The sequence below is a fragment of the Pocillopora verrucosa genome, chromosome 10 (genome assembly GCF_036669915.1).
Source record: "Pocillopora verrucosa isolate sample1 chromosome 10, ASM3666991v2, whole genome shotgun sequence".
In the NCBI taxonomy this organism is placed as follows: Eukaryota; Metazoa; Cnidaria; class Anthozoa; order Scleractinia; family Pocilloporidae; genus Pocillopora; species Pocillopora verrucosa.
The window spans coordinates 13160017-13184939 of NC_089321.1; the positions used below are offsets into that span (position 1 = coordinate 13160017).

Sequence of the window (24923 nt, forward strand, 5' to 3'; positions counted from 1 at the left end):
AATGTGTACTCCTTCACGCATGATGAATTTACGTAAAACATTCAAAACGTGCAGAAAATGCAGAAACAGGAAAATTCTAGAGAAAAACCAAATATAACAATCAAAGACCACGGAGTTTGAAAAATAAAGAAGGTGACTATTCCAATATTTATTGAATTGACAATAATTTTCTGTGTTATTGATTTCCCATTCGACTTGGACGCGTCAAAGCCCGGTGAAGTATACCCAGCGATTCATAGAAGCGGGTGCCGGGCCTTACTGCAGTAGTTAAACAGCCAATAAACGAATGCAGTAGCAGTAGATTGAAAGATTAATTGGAAACTTTCAAGAAGAGAACTTACCCGAATGCATTGAGAAAAAAAATTTTAATTCAGTTGAAATCCAGGAAATGAGTATATTTTCTGCTTCCTGTAGTTTATTCAGTTCTTCTAGATGCATTATTCCGGGTAAGAAGTTCTTAAAGAAATCTCATTTATGAAAGCTAATGATATTTTTTCGTCAATTTTTTTTTATTCTTAGTGCGCAATGACTGGAACTGATCCTTGTTACGTTGCATTACACTGAATGCTAGAGTTTATAGTTTAACCCTGGTGTTTACATCAACAGGAATCAGCAAAACACCTCCGATTTCACTCACCTACCCAAAATGCCTACTTAAGACGTCTTCAGAAGAGTGATCAGTGATATTGCACACGATTAGTGACTGAATTTTGTCATTTTGAAATATAAACGGCTGAAAGAAAACAGCAAGAAGTCTAACACTGATCATTTTCGTTTGCCATATGGTCATACTTAACATTTCCAAAAGCGCAACAGTCGTCGAAATATAAAAATGATAAGGCCATTAAATTATTTTGTTGATCTATACTCTTAAAGCACTAAGTGATTGTCGATTGAAGGTTGAACGCTCTAGTGATAGAGAAAAATTTAAATTGGATTTTATTTGGACTTGTACTGTGCATTGGACGCGGTACAGTTGATGGGCCCAGCTTCTTTTTTTCCTTTTGAACTTGAAGAGTTAAGAATTAATTAAGTCATATGATCGCATCATACACTGAATACATGCACTGGACATATGAAGGAGGTTGAATTAAAAGTCTCGTCGTGTTTTGTTATTTTCGCCATTATGATAAGTATAAAATGAAATTTAGAACATGTATTAAGGTAGCAAGGCACAACATGAATTTACTGGAAAACTCACAAAGTACGATTTGCTTTTTCTCGGGCAAAGCGCCTGGCCATATTTGGCCGGTGTTAGGGCTCGAGATTTACCGCAGAGAGAGGATTGAGTTGAGCACGTCAATTGATTCAGATGATTCTGATGATTGTAATTAACACAGGTTTTCGAGCAAGTAAGAGCTTTTGGTGAAAGGCATGGTCACAACTTTTATTTTTTTTGACCTGGTATAAATATATTTTAGTGGTTTAGCGGCAAAGAAACTCATGCACTAGCGGTAAAGTAAACTGGAAATCTGAATACCATCAAAGAACACGAACCTGAGTGGAACTTCAAAAAAAATTAGAAATTATAATAACTTGGAGGTGTCACAGTGTATTTCTAGTGTATATGGATAATTGTTAAGTTCGAGTAACTCGATAACAAAAATAACAACAATTCCTTTGTTTGGTTTTATAGGACGAGTTTCATAAGAACGAGAACTAAAAGTCGAACAACTTCACTTTTTTCTCCTCTCTCTACTTAAAGTGCAACACATACTTGTCGCTGTTCATGTATAGCACTTTGATTTGGTCTTATTGGTTTTTTTAGTGCGCTGTAATTGGTGCCTTTGATCTTCATTGTTATTTCGATTATCTGTATGTTATCCCCTGGGATTATCTTTCAGTTTTGTTTTATTTTTACTGAGAGAGAAAAAGAGGGAAGTTAACTATCTGTAGCAATGGGTCATTGAAATCTCCATTATCACACAGCCTTACAAGCTGTGCACTCAACGAGAAACAAAAGTAGTAATGGTTTTATCTAGAGAGATAACGTACTTACCGCTGGTCAATTTGTTGAACGACCTCCTATTTGTATACTTTTGTCGCCGGCTTTTGGCTTAACAACTTTTGTCGTATTCTCCCAACATCTCGTAGGCGGTTTATTGCGCAGGTAAACCGATAGTGAGAGTGGTTTATTGCTTAAGTAAACGAGACTTTTATGCGCCACCGTTGATACGCTTTATCTTCCCATTACTCTCAGTTGGTATACAAGTTGAATATTGACAGTTGTCACAGACTGAAGGTTATGGCGGTTCATGCTATGGCGCTTCATGCCATAGTGCTTTCTCCAGAGCTCGCTGTCTTAAAAGGAAAATGAAATTTCGGATAACAATCTGTTACATTTTTTTTGTGAGTGTAGTCGTTTTCGGCGGGACCGTGGTACATCAAAATTTGCAATATATATTTTCCTGTATAGCGTATGTATAATTTATTACGAACTTGTGTGTGTGGGATGACGGTTGACTTCTCAGAGTTGGAAGTAACACAAATACAATAGGCTGCGGTTGTAAATGTGAATTAAATTTTTTACTCTTAGGCTTTGAGAACATAGATTTATTTCAGCTGTCTCCCAAATTTTTTTTTTATGCTCTAGCTTTTCATCTCCAGTGTGTAGCAGCTCAAGGAACAATATGATGCTGCTACTTCTTTTTTTTTTTTTACCTTGCATCTTTTTCACTAACTAAAGTGAAATTCATGTGAGCTCCCCCATCCCTTCCCTTTATGCGCCTCTTTCCTATGTGTGATATGCGCTCAGGAATTTGAAAGAGACGAGGGGACTCTGTGGACTTTACAAAAGTCGATCTTTAATAACTCTCTTTTTATGCATGTTCTACTCCATCTTGCAAATAGATATTTAGCGATGGATCTATATTCAGCCAGGTTTTTTTGTGCATGAGTGGTCTCCGTAAAATTAATAGATTAGTGCGATGATTTATAATTACATAAGTACATAATTATTTATTTCGTTTTTATTTTTAATTTAACTTTCCTCATCAGCAAGTTTCATATATTGACAATGTAACATATTTACGGGGACGTTGAGAATGGCGTTTCATACGACAACGGTGAACGGCAAATGAATAAGTAAATCCTGCCTAAAAATAGCAATAAGGATTGTGTTTAGGCTCATATAATTATTTCATATATCCAAAAATACGCGTTTGGATATCCAAACAAGTGTGTTTGGAAATCAATTAGCAAAGGAATGCAATACTTGAACAAATGCTCGTGCGACTGTTCAGACGAACTTTGTAAGGCAGAAGTTCATGGAGAGGCTATGCAGGTCCTCCAACCTTTGAATTTTTTCAAGACTTTGCACACTTTGAACACACTCCCCGTCTGGAGCACTTTTGGACTTTAAAAGTTAGAGCAAATAAGTTCCTTTTGGCTTTTTTTGGCAGAGGAGCTTAATGTAAATTACCCATGCAGCATCAGTCTGGGGGTTAATGCTTGGAAAAAATTATGCACCCTTTAGACACCAGGTTCTCTATAATATCATTTCATTTAGGGACGGAGATGATTTTGCAAACCTTATCGTAATTAGTCGTCTTGTTTTCATTTCAGGGTACCACAAGTCGCTGAGAGGTAATTTATTAGTTTCCTATGATAATGAATCTTAGTAACTTTTATTTTAACACATTGGATATGTATGTTTGATAATAGCAAATATACTCAATAATACATTGAGTTTCAATTCCTTTATTTTATAATAGCACATTCTATTGACTCAAACTGATATAAGCATCGTATTATAAATTTACAAACATGGCAACAACGAAAAGAGAACATATTGGAATAACGCAGATTAATGCTTAGAAATAGAGCTGAATAGTTCCCCGGCTGCAGGGTCTGCCTGATTAGGCATTAAAGCTTAACATCTTTGGGATCCAACCAGCTATTTACGGTCAAATGTTAATCTGACAGTCACGGGAAATAATTCTGAGGCTGATTAAAACGTATTGTTGGCGCAATCAGGTCGTTTCTTAGCTTCAGCAAAATCTGACTTAAAAATGAATTAATTTCCTTCTCGACTTCAACTATCCAGCACGACTGAAAAATTCTGACTCGACTTTAACATTCCGGTTTCCTAACGGATTTCGACCCTCCCCCTCCCCCCCCCCCCCTTAGATTTGAACTCCCCGGTCCAAATCCGCAACCCACAATCCGCAACCCAACAAAACTGAGTGAAACATTAACCTTAACGTACTAGTAGAAATAGATAATGCTTTACGTTCCAGTGAATACTAAAGTATGTTTTTAATTTAAAACATGCGTATTGATGTTGTCTTGTTCTCAGCATCCCGTCTCAACTTAAGATTTTCGTTAACCCGAGCGAAAGCGCTAAACTCTGGAATAAAAACGAACCGTGAAACTTGATAGCGTTTGATTTTTTATTACTCTCTTGAAAAATGTGTGAAACATGAAATGATATCTATGCTAACGCGTCAAAACTTTAATTATTTCATTTCAGGGAAATCCAGATTGCTCGAGTCCTCGATTTGTCGTGGCTCTTGATAACTCGAACCAAAAGTTTTTCCCCTTCCCCCAGTGAACCCAACTACTCAAACTGATTTTCATTTCCTATGGAGGCTCGAAAAATCGGGAATCCACTCTGCGTGTTCCTCAAGGAAATTCTTTTGCTTTACCCACTACGTTTGCATTGAGACTTTTCTATTGTTCGTAAGCCGAGAATGCACTACAATTTGCATTTTGCGTTTGTGTTACTGGTTATATTCCTAGTGATTAAAAATAAGTTAAATTAACACTCCTTTTAAGTTTTTTTGTCTGGTTAGCGTTCGGTCGAGTCGATTTACAATAACCTAAAATAGACGCTAGACCACATAGAAATTATCACTTTTCTTTTCTTTTTCTCGAGCATGTGTCAAATAGATTTTTTTCTCTGTTAAGGCGAGCACGGAATATAAAGCAGTCTCTCTAACAGTGCCGTTAAATTAAGTCATTACTTACTTACTGATATGACAGAGCACATGGGTGGTTTTTTTTGTTTGTTTCTAGACAGTCTAAGCTCAGGTATGTGGGAAACTTGGAATCGAGCGCTTTTTGCCAAAATATTTACCGCAAGTCATTGCTATGTAAAAAACTAGGTAAGAAACTTTGAATAAGAGGTTTTCACGTCACTCAAAGCGTAAAAGTCACATTTATTAAAGTTCTTGGTCTGGTGTTTCTTTTAAGGAAAACAAAGCCGTAAAACCAAAGGCCAGTCAGCATACTAATTTATCAATGCTACCTTTCACCCTTGACAAATTATTCGTATGGAGTGATAAATATGTACTAGACGCTAAGTCGCTTGAGGCGCTAATTAATCGTTTTTGTGGAGAAAAGTTCATGTGCGTGAAACAAGTTATCGGCACTGAGTAATTTATGTTATTGTTACTGTGTGCTCCACAACTGAATTCAATTGCTCCGCCTACTGCAAAAGATTTCATTCTAATTTATCATTAGGGCCTGTTTACATGGAGGTGGAGGACCCTGGGTAGGTGAGGTAACCCGCTTAGGTGGGGTAACCCGCATGTCCATACAATTTCTTATGTTATTTTGATCATGTTTAATTACATGACAGGTGGGGTGACCCGCCTAGGCGGGTTTCCCACTCTGCCAGGTAGGTTAACCCGCTCAGCAGACAATTTGCCATGTAAACGTCTCAAGGTGGGGTAACCCGCCTACCCGGGCTCGCGTTCATGGCAAAGAGCTCAAAAGCGAAACATGCATGTTTTAAAACTTGGGACATTTCTTAGCTCTCTCATAGTAGAAATCACCAGACACCGCAACGGACACACAAGGAGTGTAAAATGTTCATATTTCGGAATAGTTAGCGGCGTAAATCGACCATATTTCGTGTCCCAAACTATTCCGTATAACGTATTAAGTCAACGGGTTCTCGCGTAACCTAACACCGCGTAACACATGAATAAATACATACTTCATCTTTCTCGAGATGTGAGCTTGGGACGTCTCTTCTCAAACTCCTTAATTTCAAACGCAAAAACAACCTCAAGAAACCTCACATCAGCACCCCGAGGTTGTAAGATTGTATGTAAACGCTTTTTTTTTTCGACCACGGCTAGGCGGGTTACCTCACCTACCTGAGGTCCCCATCTCCATGTAAACGGGCCCTTACTCTCGTGATTCCTTCCGTCAGCGATAGCCGAAACGAAAGCTTACGACGAAGTTTTTTCACTATCTCCGCCATGACGAGTATCCGATCGATCTTTCGAAAGATCAGGGAAGAGATTTACGCAAAAAAGCCCGAAAATTCGTTCTTGAAGATGGTGCGCTGTTTTTTATTGGTCAGAAAAATGGTCAACCTGAAGTATGGGTTCACAGCCGAGACGAACAGTAGCAAATACTAAAAGCTTGTCACTCTGACAAACTTGCTGGTCACTTCGGCCCTGACAAGACGAGAAAAAAGGTTTGTACTTAATTCAGTGATGCTTCTCTTGAACTTTAAAATTGTGTTACAATTTAGTTGATCACTCTTAATTGTTTTGTTCCTGTTCTTCTTCCAGGTTACATCTCGCTACTATTGGGTTCGATTGGTTGAGGACTAAAATTGTAAAGCGTTGCGATGTTTGCCAGCTTACTTCAAATAAATTGGAAAAGCCTGCCCAGCTATGCCTGACTAAAGTAAAGGACACTGTGTGACATCGTATTGGTATCGATCTGGTAGGACCTCTGCCCGAAACGTTCCGTGGTAATAAGTACTTGATCACCTGTACTTGCTATTTCAGCAAGTGGCCAGAGGCAGCTCCACTTAAAGGGAAATCGGCTGAAGGTATGTAATATCCGAAATTAATAGTAGAGTAGTGAGGTTTAAGGATATTTAGCACATGTTATTATGTAATTATTTACCACGTTAATTGTCAATCTATCAAGGACAGTAATTCAACACGCTCGTTTTTGAATAGGCGCGCAAAATAATCATTCTGATGGAAATTCAGTTACATGATTTTCCTCGCGTATAGCCTGTCACAAATATCAAAAATTTGCAACAATTTTGACGAAGCCAAAACTATTTTTTTGGAAAATGTAGCAAAGCTACTAGATATTGATAGCTTTTTTTTATGCTTGCTTGAGTCAAGTTCAAGCTTGGTTTAAACTTGACTTGCTCTAATAGACAAATATTTATCGGTCCTCTAGATGTGGCGGATTTCCTGTACAACCTGATCACCAGATACGGAGTGGCGAAAATTGTGATGTCCAACCAGGGACAAGAATTCGTCAACAGGGTTAACGAGGAGCTGTTTGAGTTGTGTGGCACGGACCACAGGATCAGTGCGGTGTACCACCCGCATGGTCTTGATGAAACAATGAATCAGACGCTAACGTGAACGACAACGAAGATGACTGGGATGTGCGTTGTAAGCCTAAATGTAATAACTGTCCTAAATGTAATAAATTCCTAAGTGTAATAACATTTGGTCCTAAATGTAATAAGCCTCCGATATAATCGTTTAACTGCGCTAGTGCATTGTTGTTATAGCGGACATCTACATTGAGATGTTAAAGTGACAGCTGTTGCACCAAAGAATCCTAAGACCAATATTGATGGCATATTGCAGGCTCGCTGATAATAATCAGCGTCTTTTTATTTGCTTAAGACAAAGGTTGAGAAGCATTTGGTACAAACCCTCATACTGATGTGCTTTTGGCATCAAATTTACAAACGTAAAAACAATTAGAACGCTGACCAATAGCTCTCTTTATATCATTGGTTCAGACTCTTTTAATTAATGCAACAGATTTTGACGACATTCTTGTATGATCAGTACTGAAGTTAACACTTCATGAACCGAATTCCACGGAAAAGGAAGTCCACTGACCTATACGTTAGACAAATTCCGGGCTCGGAAGTGCATTTTTTGCACTGTCTTCCCTTGCCAGATTTGTGTGGGTCTGCATGAAATATGTTCATCTGTGCTATGGACCAAGCGTGAGGTCAAAATGGCTGGATATTGGCCGAGTTCTTTTTTTTTTTTTGCATTTCTATAGACGGAGACGAAGTCTCGGTCCATAAAAACGAAGAATAAAAACGAGGCTAATATCCAGCCATCTTGACAGAACAAGCTATACAACAATTGTATAGAAAAATATTTCGCTTTAATATGAATCAAGAATGACTTATTCGAGAGCCGAGAGTGAAAGCCGACTGTGTTTGTAGCACAATAAACCTAGGAGGGTCGTTTAATATTTTCTATATATATGTCGATATCATCTACAAGTTACGAACTTTGTTAGTTTTCTTGCGCGGGATCAATGCAGGCAATCCCGAGCGGGCAAGATAGGCCTATCTTGCCCGCTCAAATAGCCTATCAAAAGACAGGACTCGCTTCATCTTGCCTGCGCGCGCTGTTAGCCATATGATAAAGTGACTTCCAGAGCAAGATATCTACCGACCAATCATATATTATCCCATTTCACGATCACAGATCTCGACATGTTACTTTTTTCGCCTAACAGTCAAATTGAACCATTGAGCTACAGCATTCAACATATGATGGTCAGTTGATGGTCTATTAAAACCAATCATTTTTATTTAGCCCCCATGACGGGGTTCATCAGTTCCCAGACTGAAATATTGGGAAAACATATATTCCACAGTTGACCTCAAGTTTTTATTTTATTTTTTGTCTTCATATCTTCTCCCTGCCGTGAGGGGAGTAAATGAATAGATAAATAAATAAATGAAAAAAGAAAGCTCATCATTTTCCACTTATAGTCACATGGTACATGAACTGATTACCGAGGTGGAGTGAAGCCACAGAGGGATAGAAATGCAATATCCCAGGTTCAAAACTGAATATATCAAGAAAGCCATTCTTAAAAATGGACTCAAATATTTCATTAAAACCAATTGACATTAAATAACTTTAATTTGCAAAATTTCAGTAACATTTCTAATAATAATAGTTTTCTTTTGGATTAACAAGTGACAGCTAGCGAAATCATTCAAACTGTTTTAAAATGGTGCATCACTACTAACGACTATAACACGAACGATAACATCAACAGTGGCATGCCAGTTTATCATCAGTTGTTGTCGAATTTTTTTCAAAAAAATCCGAATGATTATGTACCAGTCGAGTCCATCCACTCGAACTCTCAGCCAAGCATTAGCCCACTTTAGACTGGAGATGATTATCCTCAACTCGATCAATAAGCCGCATAAAGGACCATACTTTTTTCAAAGGCTTCGAGCGCTGATTAAATAACACTTCAACCCTCCAGAAAGATGAAGCCCTGGCAGAAATCGTTTCAGACGTTGCACCAGCGCCTTGAATCGTGTATCAACTTTACGTGATGTTTGGTATGTTCCACGCATTGCTAGCAAATAGGAAGGCCGATGATGCTTACATTATTTCTAAGAGTTTTTCTAAAACTTCATTGAAAAGATTTCCAATGTGACATTCGTCATCTCCTCTCGTCGCAAATAAGTCGATTTCTACATCTGAGACAAACTGAACTTCCATCAACTTATTACCATCATTTGCTATGCTATTGTTGACTTCATTTTCTAATTCAGACTCCGTCTCTTTTGTTCGGCTACCACGAGTAAGTCCCTTAGCTATATCTACAGCAATGTCCGTGCGCTTAAAACAAGATATTCCAACGGGGCCGCTGTTCGCGTCAGTGTCACTCATTTCAAAATTAACGACTTCCTGCTCTATATGCATTTTATTTGCACAATCCGCGGAAATTTCTCCTTCTCCTGGGTCATTTACATCAAATTATTTTTCACTACCGTCGCTGTGATCGGCAACTTGTTCCAAGCTTACATATCATTCGCCTTGGTTTTCAGCAAAATGTCCAAGGTACACGGTAGCTGCTGAAACACTTGCGGACGGATTGAACGCATGCTGCACACCAATTCTTAGAGAGGAAACTATTTGGATGTCGATGTTATACAAGTTTGCTGTTGCATAAAGCGTAATCTGATCCCATCGCGCGCCATACGAGTTATATAGTCAGCGAGCGACCTCATCATTTGCCAAATGCTCCAAAAGAGGGAAGCCATCGCTATCGAACGGATTACTTTTTAAGTACTCTACTATTTTATATTAAAGTTCACACGGCAACCAGGTGGACAATCAGACATAGTTTGATGCTACTCTGGTTTGCAGATTTAATGAATGTAACCGAAGAAGTTCCAATTCATTGACCCCATTACATTCATTAAATCTGCAAACCAGAGTAGCATCAAACTATGTCCGACTCTACTATTTCTTTCCTCATGGTTTTGGGAGATCTTAAGATGCCCATTCTCTTTGCCTGGTGCAATAGTGGCAATTGCCACCTCCAGGAGAATTGTAAAGCAATTTAAAACCCTGCTCTTCAATGGCCTTTGCATGATCATCTCTTCTTATAGGCATGTAATACTTTTTTAAGTGGTCAATTTTTTTCTTTTTAGACAGCTTGGCGCAGTTTTGTTTCTGTTTTTCTCGCTCTAGTGTAAGGCTTGTGATATCGTTCACAGAGACCCATTTCCTCTCTTCCTTTCCTGAAAGCGGTTAGGCGTATGACACCTTATAGGTGTGCAACTTGATCTTTCGTTTCTCGATACGACCCTCCGTCACATGCCGTTGGTTTCCCTCTCTAACGTATATACATTTTTCTCCGCTGCTGTAAACCGAGGGAGGATTTAAGCGAAGTTGTGTTCGCTGCATCCGCTTGTCACATCTGCTCGTAGCTTTTTTAGCTCAGTTTCGTAATTTCAAAGCTTGCCGCGAACGCCGGTAACGGTCATTCTTGGTTGGAGGAGCCCTCCCAGCACTAGGTAGGATTTCGTCTTGTGATCTGTTCTCTCTGAAGGCGTTACAACTTCGTGCAAAGTATATTTGGAATGATGTTTTGTAAGCTATCACCTCCTTGGGGTCATTATTTAGAATTCTTTGATAAAGAGGGAGCTGTTTCGCCCTCTTTACACCGTCTTAACCTATCTTTTGAAGGTCATATTCCATCTTTGATCTTAGTGCCCTATAATAACGTTCTACCTTGCCTTGTGATTGGTTATGGTGCGGGCGACTGTAAATCAATTTTATATTCATGTGATCGCAAAGTAATTTCAAGGCTTTCTTGAACTCCCCTCCTTGGTCGCACTGGATTTTCAGGCGATCCATACTCCATATAAATACATACCAGTTCATTTGCAATTACCTGGCTTGATTTGCTTTCCAAAGGACGAAGCCAAAGGAAACGGCTGAAAACATCAATCACTAATAGAACGTATCTACACAAATATCCATTCATCTTCACGGATCCTTTTCTGCACATATCCATCAAATCTATTTGGTGCCTGACATGAACGTCTCTGGCTCTGATAGGTGTCAGTTTCGCCTTATTAAGAAACTTAGCGTTTCGGCGATGATTACTTTTGTCGATGTTTAGAATAGTTCGTATTGTAGCTCGACTTACTCCTAAAAGTTTGCTGGGCAAATCTTTGTGTTACTGCCACCTTTTTTGAAACTGGAAAGTTATGTTCTTTACGCGCATGTCATTCTCATAGTGCCGATTCAGTAGAAGAAAAGTCCGTTTCAGAGTCAGTTGATGCTACTTTATCTAATTTCTGATCGTTAAGGAGATCAGTGCATCGAGCAATCCCTGTTTCCTTAATTTTATTTTTTTCAAATTCTTTGACTGATCAATTAGCATATCCGTTGAAAAACGGCTCTTAGTTGTACTCACATCTCAGAGAGAGCAAGGGCACAAATTTTTGCATGAGGTTTTGGGGACCGGGGCATCATTTACAGCCTTCAACATATACAGCCATTTTTAATGTTCATCATATCTCATCGTGTGACCTATTGCTTATTTCGAATTACAGTACGACCTCATCAGTAGGAGCTTTTTCAGAAACAAGTGCCTTTTAATCTGAAGCCCAAAAAATTTGCGTCGGTGAGCTCGTTCATCACATGCTCCAGATTTTTGTCAAATGTCTGTCATCATTATAACGGTTTACAGCCGATGATTTGTGATGACATGCTGATCAGCAGCTTCTTTGCATTTACACCTGAGTATATAATTTGATGCAGAAACACGGAATACCTTATCCGTTTGTCGGATTTGTTACATGCATTTCAAGATCAAGAGAACGTAATTGTCCCAGTTATGTTCTCTTGGGGAGAAAAATTATTTTGTCCATATCCATATACTCATGAAGATATTCGAGAATTTGTGTGTAATAATTCTTTAGAGGCCCGAATTGGGAAAGAAAATGTGCATGGTAACAAGGTCTATTCAGGCATGGAAAGAAAAAAAAATGTATATCCGAGCCTGCAAATTGTCCTACCTACAAGTCAACAGACTCCCTTATCCAAGTTTGTAATTTGGTTTATGACTTGTTAACTCCATCACTAATCACGCAAGAATAACGTTATCACTTTTTTCCAAAATCTATTGTACTTAAGAGTCTCAGTTAGTGATATATGGAGAGGTTTTTGTCAGCGTACTTGTTGTTTTGCCAGCTGTCATTGATTCCATTTGTTCATCATTATAACGGTTAACAGCCAATGCCTCTCGACTAATAGCAAATAAAAGGACGCTGATTGATATTAGCGAGCCCGTAATGTGACATGCATATTGGTGTGCGGATTTTTTGGTGCAACAGCTGTCACTTCAACATCTCAATGCGGATGTCCGCTATAACAACAACGCACTGAAGGAGTATAACGATTGCATTGGAGGCTTATTACATTTAGGACTAAATGTTTTTACATTAACGACTTTATTGCATTTAGGACTATAGGTTATTACATTTAGGACTTTATTACATTTGGTACGAAATATTATTACATTTAGGACCGTTATTACATTTAGGCCTTCAACAATGTGCACATCAAGTCCATTCTGTTCGCCTATCGAGCCAATAACAATGACTCCACCAAATTCACACCGCTCGAGTTGATGTTTGGAATCACAAAACATTTTAAAGAAGCAATTTCCGATCATTGGTGGCTGGAAAGATACGCTGCTCTGCCAAACATTGTTTTCTACTGTTTCTGAAGAATCTGTCCAAATTCACCACACTAGGAAAAATCATTGGGTTTGTTCAACGTCGATCAACTAACATTTGCGGGTTTACGACAGTCGTCCAGCGAGGAATGGTCGGACTTGAGCCGCGAGGTACTTGAGACTGCCCCGGAGGGCGATTGGCTTTGCGCTGTCTGCTGACCGCTTATTTACTTAGGGTTATTTCGGATCCCTCAACACTTAATAATCGTTAAAATTTGAAAATAAAACTGAGTTCGATGTAGTAGTCTCCACTACTGTTAAGACATAACGTCACGCGTAACATCCTAACGTGACACATAGGCTTTACGAACGACTTGTAGTAAGAGCAGCTACTTCGTTCTTGTTCAGCAATTGTTTAATGTTACTTAATTAGAAAATCAGACTGAGTTATTCTTGTGACTGGACGCAATAGTCTCCACTATTGTTATAACGTTTTGTACCAACGTTGATTCGCATTAGAAGAAGCAAGGATTTATTATAGCAATTTCAATAGTTCGAATATTGTAGTTTGTTCGTATTTAATTCCTGCGTATACGGTACGACCCGCTATAATAAATGCGACAGAAATGGAACGAAATGGCTGTTTTCCTTTATCTTTTTTGAAGAATGTTGTGTTGTCACTGAAAAGAACATCGACAAAAAGCTTGCAAATAGAATTAGTTACCAAATATGATATAAACGATGCTTAAAAGGAAAGTTTGGTAAGGGGTCCAAATCTGCAAAGGGGAGTCCACATCCGCTAGCGGATTTTGACCGAGGGGTGTCCATATTCGGAATGTTGAAGTCGTGCCGGAAAGTTGAAGTCGTGCCAGAAAGTTAAAGTCGTGTTAAAGTTATGAACTCTTTTTAACTAATTTTTTTATTGTTTTTAACTGACCTAAGTATCTTAGTATAGATGTACAATTGGCCTTCAGCTATTGTATTTCTTTCGCAGATCTATGGCATCGTTCAGGAACGTAAATAATTTTCTATTTTCTTTCCATTTCCCAACGATACCGTAGATCGGCGAAAACTTGGAATGAGGTAGAAATACAGTTGCACAAGGCCTTTATTGAATCGTTACCTTGCCAGGTTTCTAAGGCCTGACAATATATTCATAAATCACTGTTTCGCGGTGTGACCATGTGAGCTAGGATTGGTCCCGGGTTTTTGCGAATAAATAATCTTTGTGTTTTTTTTTTTCCCGTTGAATTTTATTTACGTGTAGAATACACGGTATTGGTATTAGGAGAATACTCTCGTTTTCTTGGTAAATAAGTGTTTCATTATAACAACACCTTGCGGGGGTCAATGTTTGGAAAACATAATGCACCCTTCAGCCACCAGATCTGTAAGTTCTCTACATTGTTTCATTATGGGACTGAGATGATTTTGCAAACTTATATACATTTTGTTTTCATTCTAGAACGGTTGAAAGAGATTGAAGGTAATTTATTAGTTACCAATGGTAATGAATCTTAGTAACTTTTAAAAAGACAGTATCTCAATATTCACTCTTTGGAGTACACATTGATTTTTTATGTATGTTTGTTTCATTTTCTTTATCTTATCATCGCACATTCTATTGACTAAAACTGATTTAAGAATCGTATTATAGATTTACAACCATGACAATAAACAAAACACGTTGGAATAGCGCAGCTCAATGCCTAGAATTAAAGCTGGATCGTTCCCTGGCTGCAGGGTGTGTATCTCTGTGAAGGAAAGTGGAAATATCACCCAGTTTACTTCGTGCTCTTTGAATACAATCAAAGAGCACGAAGCTGAGTGCAAATTTTAAAAAATCAGCTAAAGGTGTTTATTTACAGTATATTTATCGTGTTTATGGATAATGACTAAATTGGAGTAAATCCAAAACAACAATAGAAATTATTTTATAAATCGCTTGTTGAAATAATTACGAATCGCCCTTTGAGCGAGAACGGTTTCAAAAGAGCAGCACTGCAACTTGGTATACCGAATTCTAAGCAAGAAGCTGTAAATTGAACCCCTGTGACTGAGAGAGAAATCTCGCCGCATTACTCATGCCAGAATGCAGTCTCGGAATTTTATACTTTACTAAAAAATACATATGGTCATGGCCCGTATTTTTCGGGAATACCGGAATACAGTAGTTGAATATAAGCAATTTCCTTCGCATCTCAGGAAAAAAAATGATTTTCCGTGTGACCGCAATGTTTTAGTTTTCTCGGAAAACAAAAAAAAAAGCTTTGCAGTTTACATTTTTATCCGGCAGCGAGTATGTACATTATTCTAACTTTTTTCACTCATAGGCTTTGAGAACATAGACTTATTTCAATTGTCTCCCAAATTTTAATTGCTCGAGTCTTTCATCCCCTGTGTGTAGCAGCTCAAGAAATAACTTGATGCAGCTACCTGTTTTCTTTTTTTTTTTTTACCTCGTACCTTTTTAACTCAATAAAGTGAAATTCAAGTGAGCCACTCCCCATCTCCTCACTATATGTGCATTTTTCCTCTGTTTGATATGCCTTCAGAACTTTATGAAAGTAGATCTTCATTGCCTGTGTCTTCATGCATGTTCTGCATCTCGCAAATAGATATCTAGCGATAGATATATATTCAGCTTGGTTTTTTGTGCGCGAGTGGTCTCCGTAAAATCAATAGACATAAAAACATAGACATAAACACTTATTTATGCTTTTTTTTTTAATTTTTTTGTCAGCAAGTTTCATATATTGGCGATGTAACATAATTTACAGCGACGTTGAAAATGGCGATTTATACGACAACGGCGAACGGCAAATGAATAAGTAAATGCTGCTCAAAACTAGCGATAAGGATTGTGTTTGAGATCATATAAATATTATATATATCCAAAAATACGTGTTAGGATGTACAAACACGTGTGTTTGGAAATCAATTAGCAAAGGAATGCGACACTTGAACAAATGCTCCTTCGATTGTTCGGACGAACTTTGTAAGGCAGAGGTTTAGGGAGAGGCTATGCTGGTCCTCCAACCTTTTTTCAAGACTTTGCACACTTTGAACATACTCCCCTGCCAGAGTAAAAGGATATGATTTTTTTCGCGTGCGGCTTGCCAATTTAGGAAAACATCAACAGCCCACTTAAGAAAGAAAAACTAAATACACGCATGATCTTTGTTTTGCTTTTGTGTTTATTGTTAATAAATTAGACCCTTTGGAGAAGCCATTCTATAAACTCGGGCTTCGTGTTTCATCAGGGTTTCTAAACACTCCAATACAATAAAAGCACTCGGCCACTGCCTCGTTCCTTCATCAGTTTCCTTGTGTTTAGAAACCCTGATGAAACAGTCGCCTTCGTGTATGAAGCGTAAGTTTTGCCTTATAAAGGATGTTGATGAAAGCAATCAGTCATCATATCAGTCCTTTTTTTCTCCACTAAATCAGACTGTGCATAGCCATTAAAATTTACATCGATCTGGTTTGCTTAGTTTCTCCCAAATGTGATCGAAATTCATCTGAACTTTTCATCGCTAAGTCGACAACCAATTTAATTGCAACGGTACCTCAAACTTATTGACGGTTATTTCTATAGGATTTTGAAGCGAAATAAGAAAGGTTTGCGAGGCAAGTGTCGACAAGTTTTTGCGCGGAAGTTACCCTTAATTCTTACTTGAGATTTTTAGATTTTTCCGAGTGAAAGCTTTTGATTGAAAAATCTCCTATTGGAGGTTTTGTTGTACTGTATCGGTGAGCATTCTTAGTTGTTTGTTTGATTCTCGTCGCCGGTGTGACAAAATATAGGGCTTCTTTGAATATTCAGCAACACTTCACTTCAAGACATGACATGATTTATTGAGAGTAAACCTTCATTTCTTTGAGAGACACGACCAGAGCCAAAAGCTGTTTCCACAATCTCTCCTCTTTTAAACGTAAGTAATCAGTGAGGTTTTCTCATCCACGGGTATATTTTCATCAAAATCAAAAGGGAACTGAGATTATTCATGTCTTACTTCGTAGTACTTCTCAGTTTGCTTGCCCTCCTCCGTCGAAACAAAGTAAATGTAGTTGGCTGTGTTACTAAATCTCTGTAGTTCTCAAGTTAATTCCACATAGTCTTACAAGTTGCACACTGTGAAGTATAAAAGGGAGAAAACAAACAAGAATACATAAAGAAACAAGTAACAGATACTAGCCTGTTAACAGCAATTGTTTTGCTTTGTCTTGTTTTGTTATTCGAGGCTCGCATTTCCTTGCACTTTAGACTATAATTTGAGAAGATAAAGAAAATTCGTGAGCGAGTGACTTCATAAAGAACAGCAACAGGGATAACAGCGCTGCTTAATTAGGCATTTCTGCGATAAATAATCCTTGTATTTGTTTCTGTTAACTTTTATTTATGTATTGAATGTATGTAAATGCGTTTTTCAAACTGAATACCAAAAATTCAATTTTTTTTGTAAGATAATATCTAGAATGAAAGTGAGAAGGGTAAATCGTGGCTTGTAAGAGGCGTAAAATCGACCATGAAAACTAACATTCCCTTAGCCATTTGTTTGATTGATTATTCTTTTGAGTGTATGCGCAATTTTTACCTAATTTAATATGCAAATATTCATGTTTCTTTTGAGGGTTTACCGGAAACGTGTGAGAAGGGGCTGAAGCTTGAGTTATCAGCCTTTGAAACTCGTTACGGTGACCAATTCGAAATATCAACTTATTTGATTAAAAGGAAAATGTATATATATATATATGTATCTTTATATCTTCCACCGACGAAGCACCACATTAGTTTTTGGAAACTTGCCCCTCTTTATTTTAACACTTAGTTCAGTTAATAAATATTGCCTCTAAGTATTACACTGCTTTCAATGAGATATGGAGTACGGGGCTACCTTGGTAAAGCACCCGTCGGAGGATAATGTGAAAAACGATTTCTTTCTGGTTGGCCCATTGGTCCCAATGAGAATAAACTGGCTTCCAAGAAAGTTTTCGGTGTTAAACTTCGGCAAACAATCAGTCAAATTAATAATAGTCTTCTTTGTGTTACAATTGTATATCTGTTCGTTTTATTTCTGATCAAAATCTTTCATTCGCTGACATGGAAACCTGCTGCCTGAGTTTCACATAAAGGTCCTCTGAAAGGACATAGAGTTACTGGTTACCGAAATTTAAGTCAGTATGTTCTCGGAAACTCAAAATCTTTTTCGCTTTTTGCCGGAAATGGGTAAAATTAGCCCAAAAAACTCTTCAAGATCACGAGTTGTTTTAGGTTTTACTATGTAAGTTTGTTTGAAAGCTTCCAAAAAGTCACAGAAAGATCCAGAATGATGGTAACCATCCAAACCCGTATACAGTAATACCAAACACTTTCGGCACGCAGGGTACAAAAATAATACAAGGTAATATCATGTGTGTATCAAATTTCCTCATGCACATGTTCGGAAACGTTTTCAAATTTTAATGCTATGATCCAAACCTTCATTCTTCTGGCCAAGGCGGATTCTATTGTTTTCCCTTCGTACATCACTTTTTGACCCACAGTTGCTCAATGTTTACAGAGTTTTCTTCTGCTTGCAATTGGAAATAAGCCTCTCAGTCTCCGGTCCTGCCTCGAAGCGCAGAACACATTTTTTGTGATCCAAGTTTTTCTTTTCTTTCACTTAACTTAACTTTAGGATCTAATCTGTTAATCTCGTCTACAGAAGTTTGTATTATTACTGATGCAGTCCACTAATAATGTTTACATAAGGTAATTGAATAAATCAGTTAGCCAATGAATTCTAACTGTTCCCACCATTCGTGTTTCTTATCAGATCGTAAACATTCGTCGAGCCGTCGATTTCTTCTAAGTCATCTGCTAATGTTCTGGTTTTCACAGCAATTACAATTTCATTTTTTTAAATAAACAGTTAGACGCGTAAGTGTTCAATGGCTATATGTTTGTTTCTTTCTTTGTAGTCCTCGGTTAAGCGTTTCCATGTTCACGTAAGGATTTTGATTTACGTCAGTCTGTTTATTAACAAGCACCCTATTTTAACAATCGCGATTTTTTGGGACGTAGTTACTGATGCTCTGTTTGTACAACGACCTCCCCATTTGTGTAATTTTGTCTCCGGCTTGTGGCTTTATATCATCATCATCATCATCATCTTTTATTTGCCATATTAACACAATACAAAAAATTTATTCACAGCGGTTATAGCTAGAAGGCGAGGAGACCCAGGAAGCCACCGGGCTTATGGGAGAGGCACCTCACTTACATTAATAAATGAAGTAAAGAAAAAGTGCTGCAATGTGCGGCTTGGCCAATTCAGTGTTTATTTAAGTAAAAACTCTTGCATTTTTGTCCTAAAACTAAGAGGGTTTGACGAAGGAGTGACGGAAACAGGAAGAGAGTTCCAAATTTTAGGACCTTGGCAGAGAACTGAAAATTGCTTGAGATTTCTACGGCACAAATGTGTTCGATAATTACTGGCTGTTCTGGTACCATAGTTGTGAATTTGGCTATTCGTTACGAAAAGATTGAAAAGCAATGGAGGCAGTAAGTTATTTCTAAAATAAAACATGAATTTGGCAATTTCAAACGTATTGACTTTGAAAATATATAAAATTCCTAGTTTGGAGAATAAAGGAGCGGAATGGGCTCGATAGTCTGAGTTGGTGATAGCCCGCACAGCTCGCTTTGGCAAATAACAAATTCTATTTAAGTTAGATAAGTATGTGGACGACCAGGCGCAGTTACAATAGACGATATAAGGATAAATTAAGGTGTAGTACAAAGTGAATCTGGTTGTAGAGGATAGGAAAAAGTGAGACCTTAATAGGAGGGGAGGGGAGGGGCTAACGCTCGAGTTGTAGGTCTTTGAATCTCTTTACGGTGGCCAATTCGAATTATAAACAAAGTTGATTAAAAGGAAATCATTTTGTTATACGCTCCATTGAAGCAGCTCCATAGTATTTTTTAGAAACTTGCCCCCCTTCTCTTTGACATTGCCTCTAAGTAACAGTGCTTTTTGGCTAACCAGTAACCGTAAGAACACAATCTTCTTCGCTTTTTACGGCAACTGCAGGTTTTTTGTTGCGTAAATAAACAGTACGTTAGACGCCAAAGTGTTCAATGGCTGTTTTTGTTTCTGTCTTTGTGGTCCTCGGTTAAGCGTTTCATAAAAACTTAACATCTGTGCAAAAAAGTTCCGACTTTGATTTACGTGACGTGTTATGGCGCGATATTTTTACAATTTTTGATTTCAAGTTTGTTTTCTCACCAGAAGTCGACAAGAACTGCTGATGTTTTATTTGTCCAAAAATTATTTGAAGTCTTAGGTTAGCACCAAGTTTCTTGAAGATTATTATATAAGTAAGCGACAATGTGTACTCCTACTTCGCGCATGATGAATTTGTGTAAAACATTTAAAACGTGCAGAACATACAGAAATAGGAAACTTCCAGAGAAAGAACAAATCTAACAATCAAAGACTACTCCAATATTAAATTGACTATAATTTTCTGTGCTATTTATTTCACATCCGACTTAGACGCGTCAAAGTCCGGTGAAGTATACCCAGCGATTCACAGAAGCGGGTGCCGGGTCTTACTGAAGGCACTGCATGCGCAGTAGTTAAACAGCAAACAAACGAATGCAGTACCAATAGATTGAAAGGTTAATTCGAAACTTTCAAGAAGAGTACTTACCCGAATGCAATGAGAAAAAAATTATAATTTAGTTGAAATCCAGGAAACGCTTCCTGTAGTCTAATTTGTCGATCGAAGGTTGAACGATCTGGTGATAGCGCTGCAAGGAAAATTTAAATTTAATTTATTTGGACTTGAACTGTGCATTGGCTGCGGGACAGTCGATCGGCCTAGCTTCTATTTTTCCTTTTGAACTTGAAAATTAAGAATTGGCAAGGTTAGAAAGAAGTCGTGTTTCCTGTGATGCGATCGTATCATACACTGAATGCATGTACTAGACATATGATGCAGTTTGACTTGAAAGTCTCATTGTATTATCTTATTATTATATTGCCGCTTCTATGCTTTGTGCAAGAGTACACTGGGACAACATTGATGCACTCTCCGACTGCGTTAACAAGACCCTCACTGACATACTGGATAAGTTTGCCCCGCTTAAAACAAGGATTATGATTAATCGTCCAAAGGTCCCATGGTTTAATGATGACATTAAACAACTCAAGCGTCAACGTCGTAGCCTTGAAAAGAGAGCCGTGAAAACTGACCTCCCTGGTGACTGGAATAATTATCATAAAGTTAGTAATCAGTACTCTGCATTTCTTAAATATGCACGTGTGAATTATTATTCAAACCTAATTGATCAGTGTGCGGGTGACTCTCGCAAGTCATTTCGTGTAGTTAATTCTTTATGTAGGGAACCACTTGAGACGGCTCTTCCAGAGCACACTGACCCCACAAAGCTAGCTAACGAATTTGGTACCTTTTTCCTAAAAAAAAATTGAAATCATAAAGGAAAATATTGACAAGTTTCAAGTTCAAGAACCTCGACTCGTTCCTGTTACTCTTAAGGAGAATCTGGAGAGTTTTTCCGCGCTATCCATCGAAGAAGTGTCTAAGATTGTTCAAAAATCCTCCAATGCCTCTTGTCGGCTGGATCCTATTCCTACATGGCTTCTGAAGTCCTGTCTTGATGTATTAGCTTGCTTATACATTAGCTTGATTATATTGCTTATAGTTTTAGCGCTATATAAAATCCTTATCATTATCATTATCATTACTCTCGCCATTATCAGGTGGGTAAGTATAAAATGAAATTTTGAACATTTTTGAAGGTAGCAAAACGCAATATGAATTTATTGAAAAGCTCGATTTGCTTTTTCTCAGGCAAAGTGCCTGGCCATATGCAGCTTGCACAGCGATATATTTTTCTCAATGGACACATAACACCTAGAAGCTGCCGGAACAGTTATAAATGGCGGAAAATTTGCTAGAATTTGCTAAATATAGGAATGGAGAAGAGCAGAATATCCAAGATTGAAAGCATTGGAAACAAGACATCATCACGTACCCGCTAGGGGAATACGAAAGGCATCGGTCATTTGGGTGATAAAATCAATTTTTCATAGCAACTGAGATTTGTCAAGTTAATTTGTTTCAAGCCCTCTCTGCTATGAATTACACTACATGCGAGTCCCTCTTTACTTGCGCTGTCAGTGGGGCGTTCCAATTAAAACTGGCGGTATCTCGTGAACCCTGGAAAGCGACGTAAACTTTCTGGAGTTCGTGCATCGCTAGGAGACATCTTCTGTTTTTTCTCCTCACATATTTCTATTGACCTTTATAATATCGACGTTTTTTGGAGCATTTTCTTACAGTTCACGGCAAATAAACGCATGGACTAGAAGTCAAATAAACGGGAAATTACAACACCTTCTGAAGAGCATAGGCGGAAGGTGGGCAAAGAAAAGTTCAATGAATTTAAAAGACTTAAAGCGTTTTACTTTCTAACTCGTGGACTTGGTCTCTAACAACTTGACGATTTCCATGTCCTTCCAATTACAGTGCCAAGTAACTAAGAATTTGATAGGCCAACATGATTACATTGATTATATGCCTTTAACGAAGGTATAGTCTAAATAACTACAGATATCTGATATCTTGTACTTTTTTGCATGCTCTTGTGTTATTATGCTTTATTTATTCGTATGACTCAGGAATGCTATGGTAGGATGAACCATTCTAAATTGAAAAGTTTAAAACAAACTTGAGCTTAAAAATGAAACCGACGCAATACGGGCAATCAGGACATTCGCAAAGAAATTAGGATCTAGTCAGCAAAGTCCGATAGTTTTGTGACTTGAGGTAATTTTTTTATTCAAGCAATGTGTTGGCTATAACTCGGTGCCATTTCAATAAAGGATGGCCAATTCCTTCTCTGTTTGTAGCTAAAACAATCATAATGTTATCATTCATATTTGGCCGGTTTTAGGGCTCGAGATTTATAGTAGTGAGATGATTGAGTCGAGTATGTTAATTGATTAAGATAATTCTGATGATTGTGATTAACACAGGTTTACGAGCAAGTAAGAGCTTTTGACTAAAGATATGGTTACAACTTTTAATTGTTTTCGCCGTATATATATATATATATATATATACATTTTTTTTTAAATCTATGGTTTAGAGACTGATTTGAGTGGTTTAGCGACAAAGAGACTCATGCACTAGCCGTAAAGTAAACTGGAAATCTGAATACCATCAAAGAACACGAAGCTGAGTGGAACTTCCAAAAAATCAGAAATTATAATAACTTGGAGGTGTTTATTTGCAGTCTATTTATAGTGTATATGGATAATTGTTCAGTTGGAGTAAATCGAAAACAACAATACAAATTCTTTTGTTTGATTTTACAGGATGAGTTCCTTGACAACGAGAACTACAAGTCGAACAGCTTTACTTTATTCTCCTCTCTCTACTTAAAGTGCAATATATACTCGGCGCTGTTCTTGTACAGCAATTTTATTTGTTCTTATTGATGTGTTTTAGTGCGCTGTCATTGGTGCATTTGATCCTCATTGTTATTTCGATCATTAGATGTTATCCCCTTTTTCATTTCTTTTTTTATATTCCCCGAGAGAGAAAAAGAGGGAAGTTAACTATGTGTGGCAATGGGTCATTGAAATCTCCATTATCACATAGCCTGATACAAGATGTGCACTCAACGAGAAACAAAAGTACCGTTGGTCAATTTGTCTCCAGCTTGTGGCTTAACAGCGTTTCTCGTATTCTCTTAACATCTCCTACGCAGTTTCTTGCGCAGGTGAACCGATAGTAAGTGTGGTTTATTGCTTAAGTAAACGGTGATTCTTATGCGCGACCGTTAATACGCTTTATCTTTCCGTTACTTTCAGTTGGTATACAAGTTGAATATTGACAGTTATCACGGACTGAAAGCTATGGCGGTTCATGTTATGGCGGTTTATGCCATGGTACTTTCCCCAGAGCTCGCTGTCTGAAAAAGAAATGAAATTTAGGATAAAAGTCTGATACATTTTTTTATAAATGTAGTCTTTTCCGGCAGGACCGTGGTACATCAAAATTTACAATGTATATTTTCCTGTACATCACGAACTTCAAAATATTGGAGTCGCCTTTTTTCGTGACTAGAAAGAATGCGGTCATACTGAAATTAGGGCATAAAACAGGTACTGTGACAATGTATAAACGCTTAAAAAATGAGGTGCATCTAACCCTAAGCACTGATGTCTGTTGACCTTTTAGTGCTGACACTGTAGTTCATCTGGGTGGAGCATTTTTTCTGAGTTTAATTTCGTTTAATGTTCATAACTGACCTCTCTCATTGGGAGAATCTTGTAGATAGAATTGGCTCATTAAAAAAAAACCTAGATTTACACTCTTATCTGGTGAAATCTGCAACCCACCTTTTCCTTCCACCAGTTTTCTGGACGTTGAATACTAAAACTTTGTAACCTGCGGAAGTTTGTGCCAGCCTGGTTCATCCAAGAGGTTTCTGTTCATATTTCGGATTTCATCTTTGAGACTACATTTTTCAATCTGCCTTTTCGGCGTAGCTACGCTCTTGATAATGCTATGATATTTGACCAAAAGTTTAAGTAATTTATCGTTAGGAAATCGTTCGTTCAAATAATCACGAATCGCCCATTGAGCGCGAAGGGTTTCAAAAGAACAGCACTGTAGCTTAGTATACTAAATTCTAAGCGAGAAGCAGTAAATTGAATCTCAGTGATTGAGAGAGAAATCTCGCCGCATTACTCATGCCAGAATGGACCGGTGTAAACTGAATTTCGCAAATGACCAAGGTATTCCATCTCAACTGATCCGTTTAAAGCGCTACCTTCTCTGACGGTTTCTATCGCTCGGTATTTCGAGCGTCTGAGCTTTTTGTTTTCACGTTGTATAAATTAGTTTTTGCTACGAATGTTTTTTCTACCTCCTGA

At 37.8% G+C, this 24923-nt stretch overlaps 1 protein-coding gene across 5 annotated transcripts in view; it reads left to right on the forward strand.

Moving 5' to 3' along the window:
• Positions 1–24923, forward strand: part of LOC131773091 (uncharacterized) — a 176258-nt gene that overhangs the window by 134825 nt on the left and 16510 nt on the right. For all 5 annotated transcript variants that reach the window (XM_066173821.1, XM_066173820.1, XM_066173824.1 and 2 more), the window contains 2 exons: positions 3565–3585; positions 14432–14452. In XM_066173821.1, the coding sequence (XP_066029918.1) occupies positions 3565–3585; positions 14432–14452 (42 nt within the window). The remainder of the gene's footprint in view (positions 1–3564; positions 3586–14431; positions 14453–24923) is intronic.